At 42.2% G+C, this 18967-nt stretch overlaps 1 protein-coding gene across 1 annotated transcript; it reads right to left on the bottom strand.

The window, feature by feature from the left end:
- Positions 1 to 1579: 1579 nt before the first annotated feature.
- On the bottom strand, positions 1580 to 18379 carry SLC40A1 (solute carrier family 40 member 1). Its single transcript, XM_056348165.1, has 8 exons — positions 18084 to 18379; positions 17820 to 17887; positions 13242 to 13401; positions 12242 to 12357; positions 11789 to 11915; positions 8352 to 8594; positions 5961 to 6626; positions 1580 to 4848 (listed from the first exon to the last, which is right to left on the bottom strand). The coding sequence occupies exons 1-8, from the start codon at positions 18124 to 18126 to the stop codon at positions 4529 to 4531; spliced, it is 1743 nt and encodes a 580-aa protein (XP_056204140.1). The 5' UTR covers positions 18127 to 18379; the 3' UTR covers positions 1580 to 4528.
- Positions 18380 to 18967: the final 588 nt, after the last annotated feature.

Below are 18967 nucleotides of genomic sequence, written 5' to 3'. Positions count from 1 at the left end.
CCCAGCCAGCACCGAGGGCACGCTCACCAGCTAACGGAGGGAACGAGCTAGCTCTGCCAACCTGGGGTACATATACCACACGCTTTGTAGAAGCAAAGACAGCAGTAACTGTAGTATTTTAAAACAACTAGATATTAACCTTTCGGGGAATTTGTAAGAGACAGCTTTCTCATTAAGGAAACAAAAAAAGTTTAAATTGAAGGGACTGAGTTCACACTACCTTTTTTCCTCTAAAAAGATTCGATTTTCAATCCCTGCATCCTCAGTGCTCAGAAAAAAAAAAAAAAACCCAACAAAAAAACAAACCACAAAACTTTTGAAAATAAAAGCAATTAAGTATTCCAGAGCAAAACAATAAAATATGTAACATGCAATACACATTGCCTTCCACAGGCAGAGCTGGTATCTCAACTACCTAGTAAGCAAAGCAGTGCAACAAGCAAGTAAACAGAGTGGTGTCTTCAATCATTCTGCGTTTGTTTGCTGAGCACAGAGTTCCACAGGGTCTTACAAAACTCAGAACTTCCCAAAACATGAACACCTGAGCAAAGGAAAACCCTGAAGCCATGAAAGGGTAAGCTGAGAAGGGCCGCCTTCAGCCAGAAAAAGGGGGTTTATCCACCAAGTTTGCTGCACAACACGACTCACAATTCTTTTTTCTCTGTACCTACAGGAGTGGATCAGCATGACTACATTTTCAAGTCGGAACTAACACTTTTCTCAGTTTGTACGTGGCAGCAAAGGAAGTTAACGTTCCTAAAAATGTAAAACCGGTAACCTGACTTCGACATTTTTGCAGCTCCCATTACAGGGGCACGTCACTTACCCTAATGCTACCAAGTCTGGTACATGCAATGAAGGCTGTAGTTTTAACGCCTTGCATTCTAACTCCCACATGGGAATAACCAAGTATTACTAGCAATAATTCTAATTCCCATAGGGTATTAACATAGTAATAACTGAGGACAACCCACACAGGTATTTTTCTAGGAAAACCTCTAGTTCAAAGAGGAATCAGTTCAGGGAAACCCCAGTGACTGAGCACAGCATCCTTCCAAAGATGGATTCCTCACCTAAGTGTATCCTAATGCACTGAACAAGAACCAGGTACTTTTCAAGACTAAAACTGGAATATTAAAAGCATCACGTTTATTTGTGACCACTCTTCTGCCCAGTGTTCTCCCCTACGGGTGGCTGCTGCAGAAAGCCATCAGCTCAGATTCAGTACACTAAAAAGATGACTGAGAAGGCAGAATCCTTTTCCTTCTGTCGCTCAGCAAGCCAATACACCAGACCGCTGTATCACCAACACCGGTCCTGGGCTCAGGTTGTAAGACCACAGCTTCAGCTATTGCATCTTAGGTTACCGCTGCAGATACTAAATAAAAATCAGTTCACTAAAGCCAGAGCTCAGTCACAGAAAGGCTTTTACTACACTTGTCACCTGCTCCCTCCTCAATGCTATTTGTTTGTGCTTCACAGCCGTTTCCATCCCATCACTGTGGAAAACCTTCATCTGCAGGATCTGTGCTAAACACAGCACACCAAGATGCCCACAAACAGAATAACACAGGACAAATAATATTTTATGCAAATTTATTCATTAGCTTTAACAACAGCAATACATGAATCAATACTATGTCCAGCATAAGGTTTTATAATAAAATATGCTATTCTGGTAAGATTGATTTCTAGTGCGTACATTTTAAGGGCAGTTTTCATCCAAATTGGATACATTTTAGAAAAAAAATAAATAAATACAAGGCCAAAAATGCTTACTTAATGAAAGTCCTGCTAAGTAAGACTTCAGGCTCCACATTGCTTCAAAGCACTAATCAGTACAGGTGTCTGCATACATCTTAAAGACTTATACACAAATGGGTTGTGCTCAAGCAGCGTACTTTTTTTTGACATCCAACTCAGACCAATACATAACAAGATTTCCAATTTATACATCTTTATTCTTCTTAAAGCTAGTATCCACCTTTCTTCTCTTTTAGGATTGTCTTGCCTTCCAGTCATGTATCCAAAAACGAATCCTAGCAATATTATGTGTACAAAATACCAAGGTCCAGTCCCTCCATTGCTTTTTTTTTGGCTCGAGATTCAGACTGCACTATCTAGTGGATCCATTCATGCAACAAATTTCTATGCAACTCAAGACTACATTACTCTTGGAATAAAAAAAAACCCAAAATTTTAGGAACACATGGGAACATGGTATGTTCCCAGTTCTGTTATGTTTTTAGAGCACTCTAGAGGAATACATCCTCTCTGGGATGTGTGGTGCTTAGTGCTGCAGCATTAAGCTTTAGGCACACTGGGTTCTGTAGGCTACAGACAGCCCACAAGAAGCTGCATTTCCAGCTTGGCTTCCCTGATGGCCAGTGAATCCAATATATACAGTGGCATTCCGATGTTCACAGTGCATATAGAGGCATTCACTGACGTTCAGGCTACCTTTACATTCGGCAGTATTAAAATCTGGTCCCAATTTAGATTAGATACACATAAGAAAACATATTTGGCAAATCGGAGGTATTTCATTTACTAGTGTACTTATAGTGTATAAGCTATCCTCCTTTGGGCATATTTATTCTACAAATGTAGATATGCTTGTTTTGTCTTCTGACTCAAATTCTGCTGATGGCAAAATTCCCTTTTCCTTAAGAAGCTACACTCAGTCCTGAGTCACAAATTTCAAAGCTATTCTAATTTACATATTTTACTTGATTATATCAAAACCCAAAAGCTTGGTCAAAGTATAAACACTTATAAACCTAGTGAAAACATCCCTGAGAAACTTTCAGTAACATAGCAGTAATGACTACATTTGGTCCATTAAGAGGAGGAAGATTGTTACATCCAGTTGTTGAATACTGAGGGCTACAAGTGCATTGGCTGTACATTGGCTTCCTACTCCTTCACTTCCCCTCCCCTTACAAAATATTGTAATTTGAGACAAAAGCCTCTAGAGGTTTTTGTTTAAATTCTATTTAGTTTGATATATAATGTAATTCATTGTAAATTTTATGATGAATGGCCTAGGTTCAGCCCTGGTGTAACACCTTCAGTGTCAACAGAGTTCACACACTTATATTCCAGGGTTGAAGGCTGGCAACAGAGATGACTGTGTGAAGGACAGTACCTAAAATACAAAAAGCCTTAAAAGTTAGAGGACACTTTTTGCAAGTTGTCATATGTTTTTGCATACCACTTATTTTGCAAACAAACATTGTACAAAGATTGAAGTTCAGAAGTCATACTGTCATGCCAGAGGAAAACTCAGAACACCACCAGGTTCAACTCCACTGCGAAAGCAAAGTGCGTAGAGTAGTTCCTACAAAAGTGCACGTATGGTTAATGACTATGAAAGTACTGTGTTAGTACACGTGCAGGGTCAAAAAAACACCACACGAGAACTTCTTGAAAATCAGAGGGACATAACATTCTTCATCAGTCTGAAGTTGCTTTAGAGGGCCACGCAGTCCAACATCCCATTGTCTTAGCAGTATCAAACTAAGTCAAAATTCACACACATGTAAGACAGCTAAATGCAAGAAATCCACTTTCCGGCTTCTTTTGTCTGGAATACTAATAATTTTCAATATGTCAGGTTTTAATAGGGTTTCTGAAAACAAAAGGTGTTCAAAAGAAACTACAGCTGCTTGTACTCTGAGGCAAAAACTAAGTTAGCCCTAGACTTTATCTTTCTGTACCAGTACTCCTGACCTTAGCACTTTCTGCTACATCAAACCCGAGCAGACCTGTCACTTGCAATTAAAAAAAGCCATGCTTTATAATGTTACATTAATAGCAACTGTTAAAATGAGGCTATGTGTTATGTTATCAAGTGCAACAAAAGTGTAATACAATATCCTGTACCTAGCACTTGTCTAATTTGTAAGGCAACACACAAAACTACAGAAGTGTTTCTCTAAAGTTAAACCAAAACAGATAGAATACTAAACAGGTGTTTGGGGAAAATATTGGCATTTGGAGTCCACTTCAGGAATCCAAGCAGGATGTTTATACCAATTTGAGAAGATAGGGGAGCAGAACTATTCATGGTATGGGGGAAAAAAAAAAAAAAAAAGAAAAAAAACCAGAAAACTAAATACTGTATATCAAGTTACTCTGAAGCAACTAAATAAGAGATCTCTCTCATTTTTCTCTATGAAAACAAGAATTGTTCAGAATTCATGAAGAAATTGAGTATGTATACCCACTAAACAGTATCGCTGTGGGGGTCAGCAACACAAATTCACCTTTTTTTTTGCGATCAAATAAGTACTAGATGTATGACTTGCGGGATCCTTTGAAACACCAGCTGTCAAGATCCAACTACACTGGATTTTGTAAAAGTGTAAAAATGAAACTGAGATGAATTTTAGCTCTCTTGGGACAGCATCCTCAAACAGCTAACTTCTGCATTCAACTCTAGAGAAACACCTTAGGCAGGGTCACAGAAGGCAGCATGTGTTTAGCCATGATATTCCTGTAGCAGGTTAGTAAGAAGTGGATCCTTTCAGACAGTAGATGTATTACCAGGTGGTGAACCGTCAGAGACTGCTTTGGGATCAGGAGTGCAACAAACAAAAAGTTGTTTTCCCAAGCTTTTTTGGGCAAATCTGAAGTACATGATGTGGCCCATTGCAACAAAAGACACAGAAATAAGCACCAGTAAGCCAAAAGCTTCAGGGTTCGGGGCCAAGATGACCATGATGAAGTGCAGCAAATCAAGAAGATAATTCATGGAGTTTTGGACACCATTTATGATACCTCTTTCAGATTCTACCACATTTTCTTGGAGCAACTGTGTGACAGTCAAATCAAAGGACCAAAGGCCTATGGAGAGAAAAAAAAACAGTTATCCATACGACTGGGCTTCTCATGGTAAGTTCATTACTGCACAATTAAATTTATACTGCCACACACTCACTTCTGGCAGAAGTGCTGAGGACAAGCTAGCCTCTTGGCAGACTGCAATGGATTTCACCACGACAGTCAAGAGCAATTTACTTCCCCTTTACTAGTATTTCCTGAAATAATACATACAGCTTGACACATTACCTTGCCTGTCACATACTTCTTCAACACGTCTATCAAGTTAACGCTTCACTCGTCTGTTCCTTATTTAAACAGCTGTAACAGCTCCTTACAGTGTGATCATGCTAGCTACAAGCGCTAAGTTTTGCCTAAGAGGCTTGCAAAAAAGTCAAACACATTTTCAGCTACGCAGAACACCTAACTTACAGTCTCAGTTGGCACGAGCTTCTGTACTAGTTTAGTCTATTAAAGATTGAGTTTTAGAAGTTTATCTTGCAGACAAACCTAATACATGTGAATGAAGTATTTTATTCCTCCAAACCCCAGAAAAACCTGCAGAAATTAAGAGTACAAAAATTCTACAGATGAGAACTACTGTTCATTACATTTACACATTTGACTGCCTCTTCCGCTGACAGACAGTAATACTAACGCTAACCAGCAATTCCTCAAAAAATTAATCTGTCATCCAAATCTAAGTTTCTGTTCTAAATCTCCTTGCTGGTCACAAGTTTAAAGGTCAGACAGTTTTAGTGAATGGATTCGTTTAGTGAACTGCTAAGTTTGAAGGTTTTCATAGCAGATGTGTTGAGTTCTGTTTCCTATTAACAAATGGTTTTATTTGGTTGTGAAGGAAGATCATTTAGAGATGAGCATTCCAAAAAACGTTACATTCATTTCCAGATGTGGTAACTTTTCCCCTATTAGGGATATACAATACACAAGAAATTAGTACTGCAGTCTGTGCAGTAGTGGCACTATTGCAAGATTGTTCTATTTTTATGTGGAATACAATGAATTAGCCTTAGAAATGTGACACAACCACCATAGCCTACAATTCTGAACTCAAACTTGTATTTAGTGGACAGGCAGCCAGTAGAGCAGATTTTAAACAGAGATGTAATACTTACCAACTCTAGCAGCAATGACTCCTGCAAACAGGAGACTAACAGAGATTAAAGGCACAGGCTCAGGACTCATCTCTGGGTCGCTGTTAGCAGGAGTAGTAGACCCGTTTAACAAGTTGGGCATTCCAGTTGCAAAAACCATTCCAGGTTTATCTTCTGGAGATGCTATAGTAGGTAATCGTTCACTTTCAAACAGCCTGGCACTGATGTCAGCGAACGGGGAAACAGTCAAATCCATAGGACTTCCAGGCATGAACACAGAGATGGCACATAAAACCAGACAAGCAAACTGAGCAACTCCAGAAATGAGGCCCGTGCGAACCAGGCCACATTTGCGACGAAGCCAAGTGAAAGCTACTGTTCCCATGATTCCAGTGACTGCCGAGGCACCCATCAGGAGGCTCAGCACAGAGCCACTCAAGCCCTGGGTGTATGCATAGCCGGTGGTGATACAATCAAAGCCCAGAACAGTCATGTACAGAAATGCAAGACCCATGCCGGCAAGGAACACCGGCTGGTTGTAGTACGCCACCCATCCATCACGGAACGTGATGAAAGGTTCGGCGATGCGGGCAGCGCAGCCGATCTCCTTCTCCTGTTGGCGCTCAAAGCCAGTTACATCTTTCTCAACAATTAACTGCACTCCTTCAGCTGGTTTCGTGTCACTCTCTGTAAACAGAAATGTAACCGTTAGGCACACGCCTGCCCGGAAAGCCCGGAGTGCAAACTGCGAGACAATCGCTTGCAGTTAAGCTCGCTGCTACAGAAGTGCATCAGTTAAATTCTGCAGTCAACCATCCTCTGATCACCTGAATGTCTTGAAGTGTCCTTAAATCCCACCTGTCTAGTAAGGTCAGCTAAGGTTTATCCCTGTCAGACTCCTGCTTATTTAATTAAATTGTGCTCAGAGAAAACACAGCCTGCTTCTCTTCCTTAGACTTGTGAGCAAGTGCTCCATTTCCATAAAGAAATTGTTTGCTTAAGGAATGCCAATGTTGGTTTGCATTTTAACATTGCATGTTTAAATGCACTAACCACAGAACATCGGGAATACTTCCCCCACCATCAGTACCTCATACCATGGTAGATGAACTAAGGCAGATATGCTTGCTGAAGGCTACCAAAGCCAAAAGCTTTCAAAACTTGACTTAAAAAAAGAAAACCATAAGACTCAGACGATGCTTTTCTACAATTCCCTTTCCCCTCCAATACAGGAGAAAGGCACTTCCACCGGTCAAACAAAAATCCAGAAAACCCACAGATTAGTAACATTGATAGAAACCACTAATGTTGATAGATGCTTGAATGCCTGAGCTGTGTTTTTACACTGCCGAGTCTGAAGAGCTCCACACACAGCAAGTGAAACAAAGTATTTCTGCAACTTTTAAAAAGGCAACTCATCTACTGAAACAGCAAACTTTAGGAGATGTTTCCTACATACTGACAGTTGTTAAATGCTTCATTCTTCAGGGGCATTCAAGAACCAGTTGCAAAGCTACAGAGCCTTCTATGCTCTTTATCTTGCTCCCCCATCCTAGGCTGCCATCAGCTTAGTCTTGACAGATTAGTGGACCAGCTATTACCACAGGGGATCCGCTAGCTGGGAAGAAATGCCTCTTCAATACTTTTAGTAGCAGCCTCCTATCTCACTATATATTGAGCAAAGAGCAGATTCCTAACTAGCTTTTAAAATCCAAATTCTTTATAACTTTTCTTTAAAAAAATAATCAACCACAGCAGGTTGTAGTTGGGAGCCTATAGCATGAGCTTTCAGGGGTATCCACTTACTGGTACCCTGAAAATGGGAAAACACTTGAGTTTAGTACCCTGCTTTCTTAGTCAAGCTGAACAACTGGGATTTAGAGCAGAGTAGCTCAAAGTAATTTATTTTTTTCTCCACCATTTCCTGCAGCATGTGGAACTCACTGAAGCATGCCAGACTAGAAATACTACCACCTATTCTACAGCCTCCTGAAAGCCTGTTAGTACTACGTGTAAGCAGAGCTGAATTAGCAGGAAAGAGTCCTATGCAGGCTGTTTTGCTCGTAGATCACACAAAGGGCTTCGTCCAGCTTATTAACTATGGTACAGATGGACAGGAGCATTCCTCATCATCAGCCCCAAGTAACAGGGCAGTCACTCTAAAGGACTAATTAAAAGAAGATAATTCATTCTTTGGCTGCATTTTACAGGTTTCCTCAAATAGCTGCACAAAGGGTTGTTACTTGGATTAGAGCCCCTGGTATCTGTATCCAAAACCTGACATGTCCATGCTACGAGCAGGCAGCTATACAGCCTCACAGCAGCGTCTGTGAAAGGCAAGTCCACACTTCAGTTCGACTGATACAGTGAATAACTGTTGAAATTCACAGAATACTTTTGTGTTTTCAATACCTTTCTTCACATTCAGCTGTTTCAGTTCCGATTCTTCAACTTTTGCACATTTGAGAGCCAGGGTAGGGGTTTTCTGATAAACCTTCCAGAGCAGCAGATATTCCACACACATTGACATCAGGTTCCAGCCAGAAATGAATCCGCAGCCAATCATCGGGGAGCCAAACGTCATTATCTGACCAACTGCCATTGGGGCCAGGATGTTGGTCAACTGGTCAATTCTTCTTATTGTGGCATTCATATCTGTCAAATTATTGGAAGATACAAAGTAATTGCTGAAAACTTACAGTAAAACATTCACTAACACACCTGACGACTGCACACGTATATATACATCCAGCTACAAAGTCCTGCCCCAGCTATAACTGGTTCCAGCAGGAGTTACAGCTGCTAACCAGGGGCACCTTTAGAGCATTGCAACATTTAAGTTGTGATCAACCAAGGTGTTTGTAAGCCAAAACCCCGCTCCCAACAGTTTTGCCTGCAGGAGGTCTTCCAGGTTTAGCTTGCTCCTGCAAGTAACTGTTAGTCATGAGATCAGACTACCCTGACATCCTAGTGATATTACGGACCCCTAAACCTGCCTCTAACATTCAAACCCAGCATGCCTAACTCCAGACATAAAAAGGAATTCCACACGGTAGAATTCTTTCCTGTAAATATAATTTTAGCAACTACTACCTCCCAGTACCAGACCATGTATCCCCTAATCTCCTCCACTGACTTCTTATAACTGGTGACCACAGCACCCACCACGATAGCAACAGACCTTTGAAATTACTAAATTTCCTTATTGAGTCACATTGGTCGATGGCAGCTGTAGGCAGTCTCAGAACTTACTGAGCAAAGTCCTCACTCCTTTCTGGTCCACACTTTGATGTCTCCGGTCAAAACAAGGAGCCCATTCTTAGCGCAAACACATCTTCCATTTGCTGGTAGGTGACATCTCAGCCTCCCCAACCTTATCCACTTTAGCATCACTACGCCCTCCGGGCTCCTGTAAGCTTCCCATTAATGGTACCATTGTTCCACTTCTAAAAGTCACTTCGACACTCAGTAGTTTTACACATCAGGGCTTTATGCTACTTAGAAGTGCATCTCAAACCCTTCTAGAGTCCTATTATGAAATCAGAGCCTTTGAAGGGCAAGTGAAACCGTATACTAGCATGAAGCTGCTTTTCTGAATCTGTAGAAAATTACTCTTTGCTGTTCAAAGAAATGTTTAGGTTATTCTATTTAGAATTCAAAAGTCGATTCGATCTTAACTATTTGACTGATGGTTAACTAAGATAAGTTACATACTTGCACAATATTTGGCTTTAGAAATTCCAAGAACTAAGCTCTGGGTTTCGAGCTGAGGAAGGCAAATACTCCCACTCAGAAAAGGTACAAACTAAGAGTGAATAGAAAAACTAATCAAGGACAACAAAGAAGGGGAAGCCAAGGCATTTCCTCATTTCCCTAACTTGCTTAACTAAGGCTCCCCTGAGGAACAGCGCAGAGCTGGACAACAGTATCTGCTGCAGAGTCAATGCAGGTGTTCAATTTTATGTTAAGCAATTTCCACAATCTCCCAGTTACAATTACTATCACACACACAACAACTCTGTTCAGCCTGGAGGAGATCCTTTAGATAGATCCATTGAACTAAGGCACTTGCTCAGTGGGGCTTTTTGTTTTTAAATTAAGTTGCATGAGAGTTTGGAGTAACCTCTTGCCTGATTTTTCAATCCAGCCTAGAAGTGGTCATACAATTCCAATGGAGATCGTGACACAGCAGAGAGGCAGGACTGCCTCCCATGCCGCACTTCTCCCCAGGCGTGGCCTGTGCCTTATCTCATGTGTAGGAAGCAGCACAGGGACTGGGGAGACAATTTGCTGAGTAAGATCTGACACAAGAAAGGTTAACGAGGACCATTAGAACTTTAAGACTTTTACAGATAGATGGCATTTTTCTACTAGTGATTCACACGCATAAAGAGAGTTAACCTGTACTGCTGCTCTGTACCTAAAAAGGTACTAAAACGTGCCTTAAAAGGCACTGCAAGGTCAAAATAAAAGACTATGGTGGAAAATCGGTACACTGGGAAATGAAAGCAAGACACTTAATATATCTAATAACTAGCCTCTCCTGGATGAAACAGGCAAGTAAGATTCCTTTACTGGAGATACAGAATAAATCTGCAATATAGGATTCAAATCCCTAAAAAGACTCCGATATGTAAACTGAACTTTATGGGCAAGTTAAGCAGCTTCATCCAAAATCAGAGTCCACAAGCTGAAATGCTGTCTAGGCCTGGAGGTATCTAAACTCCACAAGTGTCAGACTTAAAACTTTGGTCCCAGAGTTACTCCAGCGAGCTGAAGATGTCTTGGCTATGTTAAGCTGCTCTGTGCCTTGTTCACACTTCAGCATCAGTTCTTATATCTGGGAAGGCCTAAGTTCCCTTATAGGGTTGACTCAGAGCCCACAAAGCCTGGCCAAGTTCACTGCAAAAGAAAATACATGTTGCTTCCCACACCGTCTGTTCAGTCAGAGCCAGAGGTGAATCACACACCCCTTGGGGTGAATGGGCTTGCAGCCAGCAGTACCCTCCAGCAAGGGGGGTCAGATTCAATGCATCCTTGGGGAAGAGGATCCCAAACGATCTCTCCCATCTAAGCAGTGCCACGACTACCAGGCTGCAGCAGAATTAGAATGGGAACTCACTCTCTCTCCTAATAAAGCCACACCACTGTGCAAGAAAGGGGAAAGAAGGAAAAATATTTACTAGGCAAAGAGGAAGATTAAATCTATAGCCTAATAACAAAGGTATCTGATATTAAAGGAATACAGAGCTTTCAGTTCCAACAGAAGAAAAGTGCTCACAGCTCTGAGTTAGACATCTAATGCTAGAGAAGTGCCCTATTTCAAATATATCTGCATGCACATCATTTCCTACCAGCAATTTTCTCATCTGCCTATTTACAGTTCTGGACTTCATTCTCATGTACCTCTTTCTTGATTCCTATGTGAGGAGCCCAGTTACGCAACAGTTTTCCATTTCATTCCAGGGACCTAAAAATAAAGTATTGCGACACTTCGCTTTAAGTGCCTGGAAGTTAAATAGCTTTTCTATTAAACACTGGTTATTTGATTTAAGAGTGTGGTGTCTGTTTTTGTTCAGCAAGAGTAAAGTTTTCCCAACAAAGCTGCAGCAGGACTAAAAAGTGGACAAATCAAGTTTAGGGATGCCTAACTACACTGTCATCACAACAGTAATTTCTAATCTTCTAAGTGTAGTCTAGAGCAGTGGAGAGGAAAATAAAGGCTGCCCTTTTTTACCTGCTGTAAAATAGTATCTGGGACTCAAAGATGTGCTGACGTCTGGAAAACTCTAAAAAACAATCTTTGAAATTAAGACATTTAAAGGTATTAAAAAGGCAACATATTTCACCTGCCAGTTTGCTTCTGTCTTCCCCTGCAACCACAACAATCCAGTCCCTCTGAATTGTGATGGCTGTGGCAGTGCTGGCCAAATTGGCAATATTTGCTATTGTGATAACCAGGATATAGCACATCGTCTAGAGAAATGGGGGGAAAGAGTTACAATGTGAGAAAATTGATGGAGATCTCCACTCCTACCCTGTACAACCAGAAAAGACATTTTTACATTTGAATCCATACATTTTAGTGTTGTTCTTCAGACAAAACACGACCAAGTCTACTTTACAATTCCTGACAGAAAATGTACACCTTTGTTTATCCAACTAGCTCAAAGTTTATTTGCCAGTTTTAGCTCCCAGAAATGTCTAAACAGACTAGAGAGAAATCAAAATTCACCTGTCTCCCACGCTCCCCATAAGTTTCTTTGCAAATTAATTCCTTATCAACATGTTCAAGCACTCACCAGAAGCCATCCATGGTATAAGGTCAAAAGCTCAGTCTTAAACAAGAAGATAACCATCAGGATGATACCACACAGGATGACAGACGCATTCTGTACAATCAAGGATGTCTGGGCCACTGTTTCAAATCAAAACAGACAGCAACAGCTATGAACATAAGAATGAGCTAACTATAAGCTTAAGGCAGTTAATATTAAGGAACATGCACAAAAAATCTTTAAATGCTTTTATTTCTTATTCTCCCCCTCAAAACTAAGTGGTAAAACTATACTTCACACTAGATTTTGAATCTTCCCTTGTCTTAGAGAAACAGTATTAATGTCTGATGTAACTTTGTGGCTGTTAACAACTCACAGCTTTTAACAGTTTACAGCCCAAGTAGGTCTTAGTCAAAAAAAAAAAAAAACAAACCATCAAACTGTACCTGTTCAAATGCTGAAACTATTTTTAAAGGGGCAAAACCAGGGCTTAGCCTGGGTCTCTAAAATTCATCTTCAGCATACCATGAAAGTGATGCTGTTTTGTATACTGAAGAATGTAATATCACATTATCTATAAAACAGAGCAGAGCATACATATTTAAAGTAAGTGTAAACATGCACTGCATTTACATTACACCTAAGTGGAAGATGTTTGTATCCAGATGGAAGACAACAAATAACGCAAGTATATGTTAGTATTAGGCTATAAAGAGCTGGGCCTGTAGTTCTTGAGGAGATGTGCTTTTTACCTGTTGCATGTCCACACACTAATACGTACTATACAGGTTTAGCCTGAGTAGCAGATACATTGCTATGTAAAACTGTTTTCTTCCAGTCTGTGACACTATCTTTGTATAATCATTACCACCCTCAAACATCACTCTTCTTCAAAAAAAAAAAAAACACAAAAAACTTAGCAAGCCCCATTCTCATATCTGACTTGAGGAGTTAAGTACCGGCTTTATCCTTTCACATTAATTTGATCCATCCTTCAGTAAATAACCTGCTCTGTGCATCTAACCTTTGAGCCTGGAGTTCTTGTCCACCCAGTCTCCAATAATGGCTCCCAGGAGAAGAACTGATCCCGCCACAACCAGTCCGTAGACTGCCGTCAGGAGTAAGCTGTTTCCGTAAAGTTCAACCAGGAATACAGACACAGCAAAATGCCACATACGATCTCCCTTAAAGAGTAACAGAGAGTACATACGCCACATCACTATACGCACCTTGCGAGGACCCAAGCTGACTATTTCACTAATGTCCTGACAAAAGTTTGTGTTAAAATAAAGGTTTGTTACACATGCAGGGGCAAGGTGTGGGGTTGTTTTGGTTTCTTTTTTTTTTTTTGGGGGGGGGGGGAGGGGGGGAAGGGGCAGGGGAAAGATGTTGGGTTTACTTTATTTTGGGGGTTAGGTTGGGATTTTTGATGACTACATCCTGCCACTGTTGATTTTATCCCAGTTTCACTAAAATAATCTGTCCTAATCAAGTGCAACATCACAGTTTATAATACCGTGTCAAATATCCCAGATTTTTTCTATTATAATATTAACAAAGTCCATTACATAATGGACTTTGTTAATATTATTATAATAGATATTTTTGTTACCAGCCACAACCAACAAGGCTCAGAAAGCTTACACAGATTCTCCAGCACAAATCAAATATCAACAGATTCATTGATTACCAGTACCATTTAAGTAACTTTCCAAGTTGGCAGTTTGTTCTTAGATGATCAAAGCTTAAACGCTGCTTTAAAACACAAGAGCCGGTCAAGCCAAAACAAGTCAACACAATTCAGGATGGATATGGCTAAATCATGGAAGATGTTCTCCTAAATATTAACTGAAGTTTCCGAAGCCAATGGACTTAAGATCTTGTAACAACGTTAAACATCAGCACATCACTAAGAAGTAGAATATCAGGTCTTGTTTAACCCATTGCAAACTCATTGCTAGTTCAACCTATCTAGCCTATTGCTTAGAATACACAATTTTCATGTTCTGATATCACTTAACTACAGCTTAAAAAAAACCCAAAATGCTAAACATGCTCAAGTGAAGTAGTTTTCATACTATTCAAAACATTAATTCTGCTACCAAACAGACCTGTGGCTTGCGAATGAAATCACTGAGGTTTTTGTGTGGTCGGTCACATGATAGGAGTCACATATGTTTTTGCACATACTGAGAGAAATGCACTACAAAAAAACACTTTATGTAATTAATAATGAAACAGATGAATAGAAATCCTTCACACTATTCTAGGCCACACAGTGTTTAGTAAGGGTCTCTAATGTTAGCCTTTTATAAACCAAACATGAAACTGTTTTCTTCAGCAATTGCTTATTTAAGATAAGGCAGCAATGTGATACAGTGAATAGTACAAATTTCTAAGGGGACAGCATTAACATAAAAGCACTTTTTAAAAGCAAAGTCTGCCTGATCTAACAGATCATATAACATCCAAAGATACATAAAAAGCATACTATTTGGAGGTTCAAAATAATTGCAAAGTTTGATTGAAGTCTTCAGTGTAGTACAGATGCACAAAAGGAATTTGCCTTTTAATGTTACTGAAGCTCCTTGAAGGAGGTTACTTCAAATATCGTAATATTAAAACATTCATAATTGTTTCCTTAACCTTAAGTGGAAAGAAAGAATTACATCCCAATCACGTTCACCTGTTCAAGAAAAACCTCTGGATTTTGTACATTTTTTTTGATTAAAAGCAATTAAAAAAATGCAAACATAAGCACATCAGCTTAGATGTGCCCTCTCATACATGTTAAACCATTTTTCACTCTCCAGAGACATGTGAAGTCTTCTGTAAAATATGTTCCACTTTTAGTCCATGGTTAGTAGAAGTATACAGAAAGTATTCCAGCAATGAAAACACCGGGATGCCACTTCCCAAGTCTAGCACTCACACTTAATACAACCCGAGGCACCTCTTTACTAAATTTCACTTAAAATACATGCAGGTGGGTTAACAAGTTTTGATTAGCCTGCATACCCGTTTAAGCTAGAAAAAATAGGCCAAAAGAGTACTTTCACATTAAAATTTCATAACAGAAGTTTCGTTTGGGTTTCTTTTTTTCCCCTTTCAGCAGTGATGTTTCAGTTACTGAATTCTCACAAGATGAAAAAGGCATTTTTAAGAAATGTGAGCATGTTATAATCAATGCCAGCCACTAATGTCAGAGTGAAAAACCTGACCTCACTTGACACTCACAGGAAGATTCCCGACTCCAGCGAGATCACAATTTTGCTACACAATTCATTTAAGGAGCCTGTGAACTCCGTTCAACTATATCCAACGCATTTACCCAGACTATTTTGAACAGGCCAATCAACACAGATAATTTTTCAAGTAACTAAAGCTGTTCCAACCTGGAAGTAAGAGGGTTTTTTTCAAGAATTAAAAACCATGAAGAGCAAAGATAAATTAGTATCAGGGAAGAATAATATTAGTGAACTACAGAGGTTTGAAGCAGGTATGTAATTGCAAGCTAAGTTCTACCTATTGAAACGTAAACAAGTACTGCCTTCAGAAACGGGCAAAGTCAACTATATATACACTTAATCCCACCTTAAATTGTCTCAAAATGTGGGTATTTCAACTCTTGACAGCTACAGCTGTTTAGCATCCCCATCCTTTTAAAGATGGTTCTGGCTCTTCTGCTGTGACAATTATCCTTACAATAATCTCGGGCCAAACGTATACAACCCCGTCTCAGAGCTGCAGGCAGCAGATCGAGCCGTAGCCCGGCTACTCCCTCCTGACAGGCCTGCTGGGGTCTGAGGGGCACAGGCAAGGCAGGGGACTGACCTCCCGGCACCAACAAGGGGAACGCCGTTTCATTCTGTACTTTCTTCACTGCCGAGTGACAGACAGTAACAAATTAAGCACAAAAAAAAGGCAACAGCGTAAGCTCGGAGCCTCCAGTTCAGCAGCGCAGCCCGGACTATTAAGATCACAGCACACATTCAAGGGCCTTACTCAACAGCAGCCTAAGTCCAGGCTTTGTTCAAATCCAAGCATTTGCAGAGATGTGACACGTTTAATCATTTACAGCTTTTTTCTGTATTTGGGAACGGCTTAGTAACACAGAAACCAAATTAGCTCTCTCAATCACAGCAAAACCACATTTCTGTCAGCTTTTGCATTGCAGATGTAGCCCTTTTAGAACAAAGATGATTTATTACTTCTGAGTCCTGAAGATTAAGGCGCTCGTTTATCATTCCTGTAAGCAAAAATGTTCAGACCACAGGAACACTAAAGCTCAGGAGATAGAAAAGGTGCAGTCCTGTGCCCAGTCCTGTCAAAATAAGCTGTATTTATGTTGCTTCAGCAGGTTTGGTTGGTTTTGAGTCAAGATTTGCAGCACAAAAGAAAACAGACTAGACCAAAGAGATAATCATTAATACCACTAAACGGCTAAAAAGACATCTTGCAGTCTTAATGTTTGTTATGGTGTGCAACACTGTTTTCAAACCCTGCTTTGTCACCTTGACTCATGTACCCCGAGAGCAGCCCCGCTACCAAGCTTTGCTGCTCTCCTCAGAGGAGTACGCAGGGCTGAGCCAACTCCCTGTTGGGCACTTTGTAGGCATTGACCTGACAGAAACTGTTGCAGGTTACAACCCTGGCCTCTAAAAAGCAGCAACCTGAACAGAACCATCACCACTCAGCTCCTTCAGTAATATTGATAATTGCTAAAATCGTGCACTTGTTTAAAGCAGCATGACACCACTCCAAGGCTGCTCCCATTAACAGAAGCATCAGTGTGACCTTTCAGGTTAGCGCCAGCAAGGAGCTGCCAGGGTTCTGCATGCAGCGGTGTAACCGTATATCAGCCACTTGTTCAATGCTATACAAAGCACACGCTAAACTGGTCCAAACACAGGACTAAAGACAGAACAGGGAATAGTAGGGCCTTTCCACTTCTTTTTGAATCAAGCCACTGGATGGAAACTTAAGATTGCATTATAAGATTTTATCATAGGAATAGAACCAGATTGTCTATTTTTAGTGCATATTTTAAAGATTATTATTTTTTTTTAGTATGCTTCAAATGATTAAAAACTGGGTAGCATGTTACCTTAGCCAGAAGGAGAGCATTTGCTAAGGCAAACATTTTGCCAGAAAGACATTCCCTGCCGCTCTCAAGAGGTTTGCTAACAAGTGGAAGTTATGGGTCCGTTGCAAACTGAGAGTATTGCCCCTTAGTAAATATCCAAGTCCTTCGAACACATGTTGCAACAGACTGTCTCTCATTCTGTTACAGCCTATGCTTTGCTTCTGTCACTCAGAGCTTACTCTAGAAGGAGTCTCACTGCTTCTGTGGTTACCTACAAGCACAAGAGGGTACAGAACCAGGCCCCGGGGAAACCCAGGGCAGCACTACTGAAAGCTGCGCCTCTTGCAACATACAAAGTAAAGATTATGGAGGCTTTTAACGGCCAGACGTTGTAACGAGCCCTCCGCCTTCGTGGCGGTGTGCTATTCCGTGGAGATTTTCTGCAGAGTATCGACCCCGTGCAGGTAAGTCGCGCTAGATTAATAAAGCCCTACTTCTGCCAGGCTCTTTACTTACCCAAGTGGACAGTGCATGCCCAAGATAAAGAAGGAACTTTGCAGACGTAAAGAAGGCAAGCACGGATCCTAAACGAGAAACAAGACACACGCTCAGGGAGTCTGGGGCGCACCCACCGTGCCCAGCAGCCCCGCCGGGGGGGCCGCCCCCGGGACGCGCGTTACGGGGCGGCGGCGCCCCCCGCCCGCCGGGGCCCCCCGCCCCTCCGCGCCGGGGCGGTGAGCGGAGCCCAGCGGGAGCCCGGCCGCCCCCCCGCGCACTGACCGCCGCGCCGCCGCTCGCCCGCCGGCCCCGCTCGCCGCGCCATGCCGGCCCGCTGCGCCGCTGCCTCAGCCCGCTGCACGGAGGAGGCGGGGGACGCGCGGCTTCGCTCCGTGTTGCCTTCCCCGACTTAGCTAGCACTGTAGCTGAAGTCGGAAAGCCTTAGCCTTATGCGCCGCGGCCGGGCACCCTCCGCCGCGGCCGGGAACGGGGAGGGGGCCGAGCGCCCTGCGACGCCCGGCTGACTCCGGGGTCCGCTGCTGCCGGAGGCGCGGGGCTGCGGCTTGGGGGGGCCCCGCCGCGCACCGCCCTTTGTACGCGGCCGCCGGCCCCGCCCGCACGGCACGGCACGGCACGGCACGGCACGGCACGGCCCGGGGGCGGGCACGGCACGGCACGGCCCCGCCCCCACGGCAGCGCCCGCCCTGCGCTGGGCCCCCGGCGCCGCCCCGGAGCGGAGTGCCCCCGCCGGGCTCCTTTCCCGCGCCTGGAAAAAGGCTTGAAACTCCAGGGTATCCATCCTGAAGCTGGGGGAGCAAGGCCAGCACCAAGTATCACACGGCTGTGGCAGGAAGCCCCACCGGTGACAGTGCTCCCAGTTCAGAGCTCTCAAAAAAAAAACCACAACCAAAACACAAACCCCACGGGGTACCGAAATTTAAGTTATTAACTGGAATAACCTCTTCTAAGGAAGATGGTGCAGAGATCGCTCCTTTGATGCTGGCTCAGGCTGTCCGCTTCAAATCGAGTATGCCACATCCTACCGCCAATGTTTTGTCTGTACCCTACGTGACCCACCTCTGGCAATGACCACCAGCAGGAACTGTATTTTTATAGAACATAAAAAGCCAATCAAAATGTACAATTGTTTAGCTTTTTCAGGATGC

The sequence above is a fragment of the Falco biarmicus genome, chromosome 8 (genome assembly GCF_023638135.1).
Source record: "Falco biarmicus isolate bFalBia1 chromosome 8, bFalBia1.pri, whole genome shotgun sequence".
NCBI lineage: Eukaryota > Metazoa > Chordata > Aves > Falconiformes > Falconidae > Falco > Falco biarmicus.
This window is presented reverse-complemented; position numbering and strand designations above follow the sequence as displayed.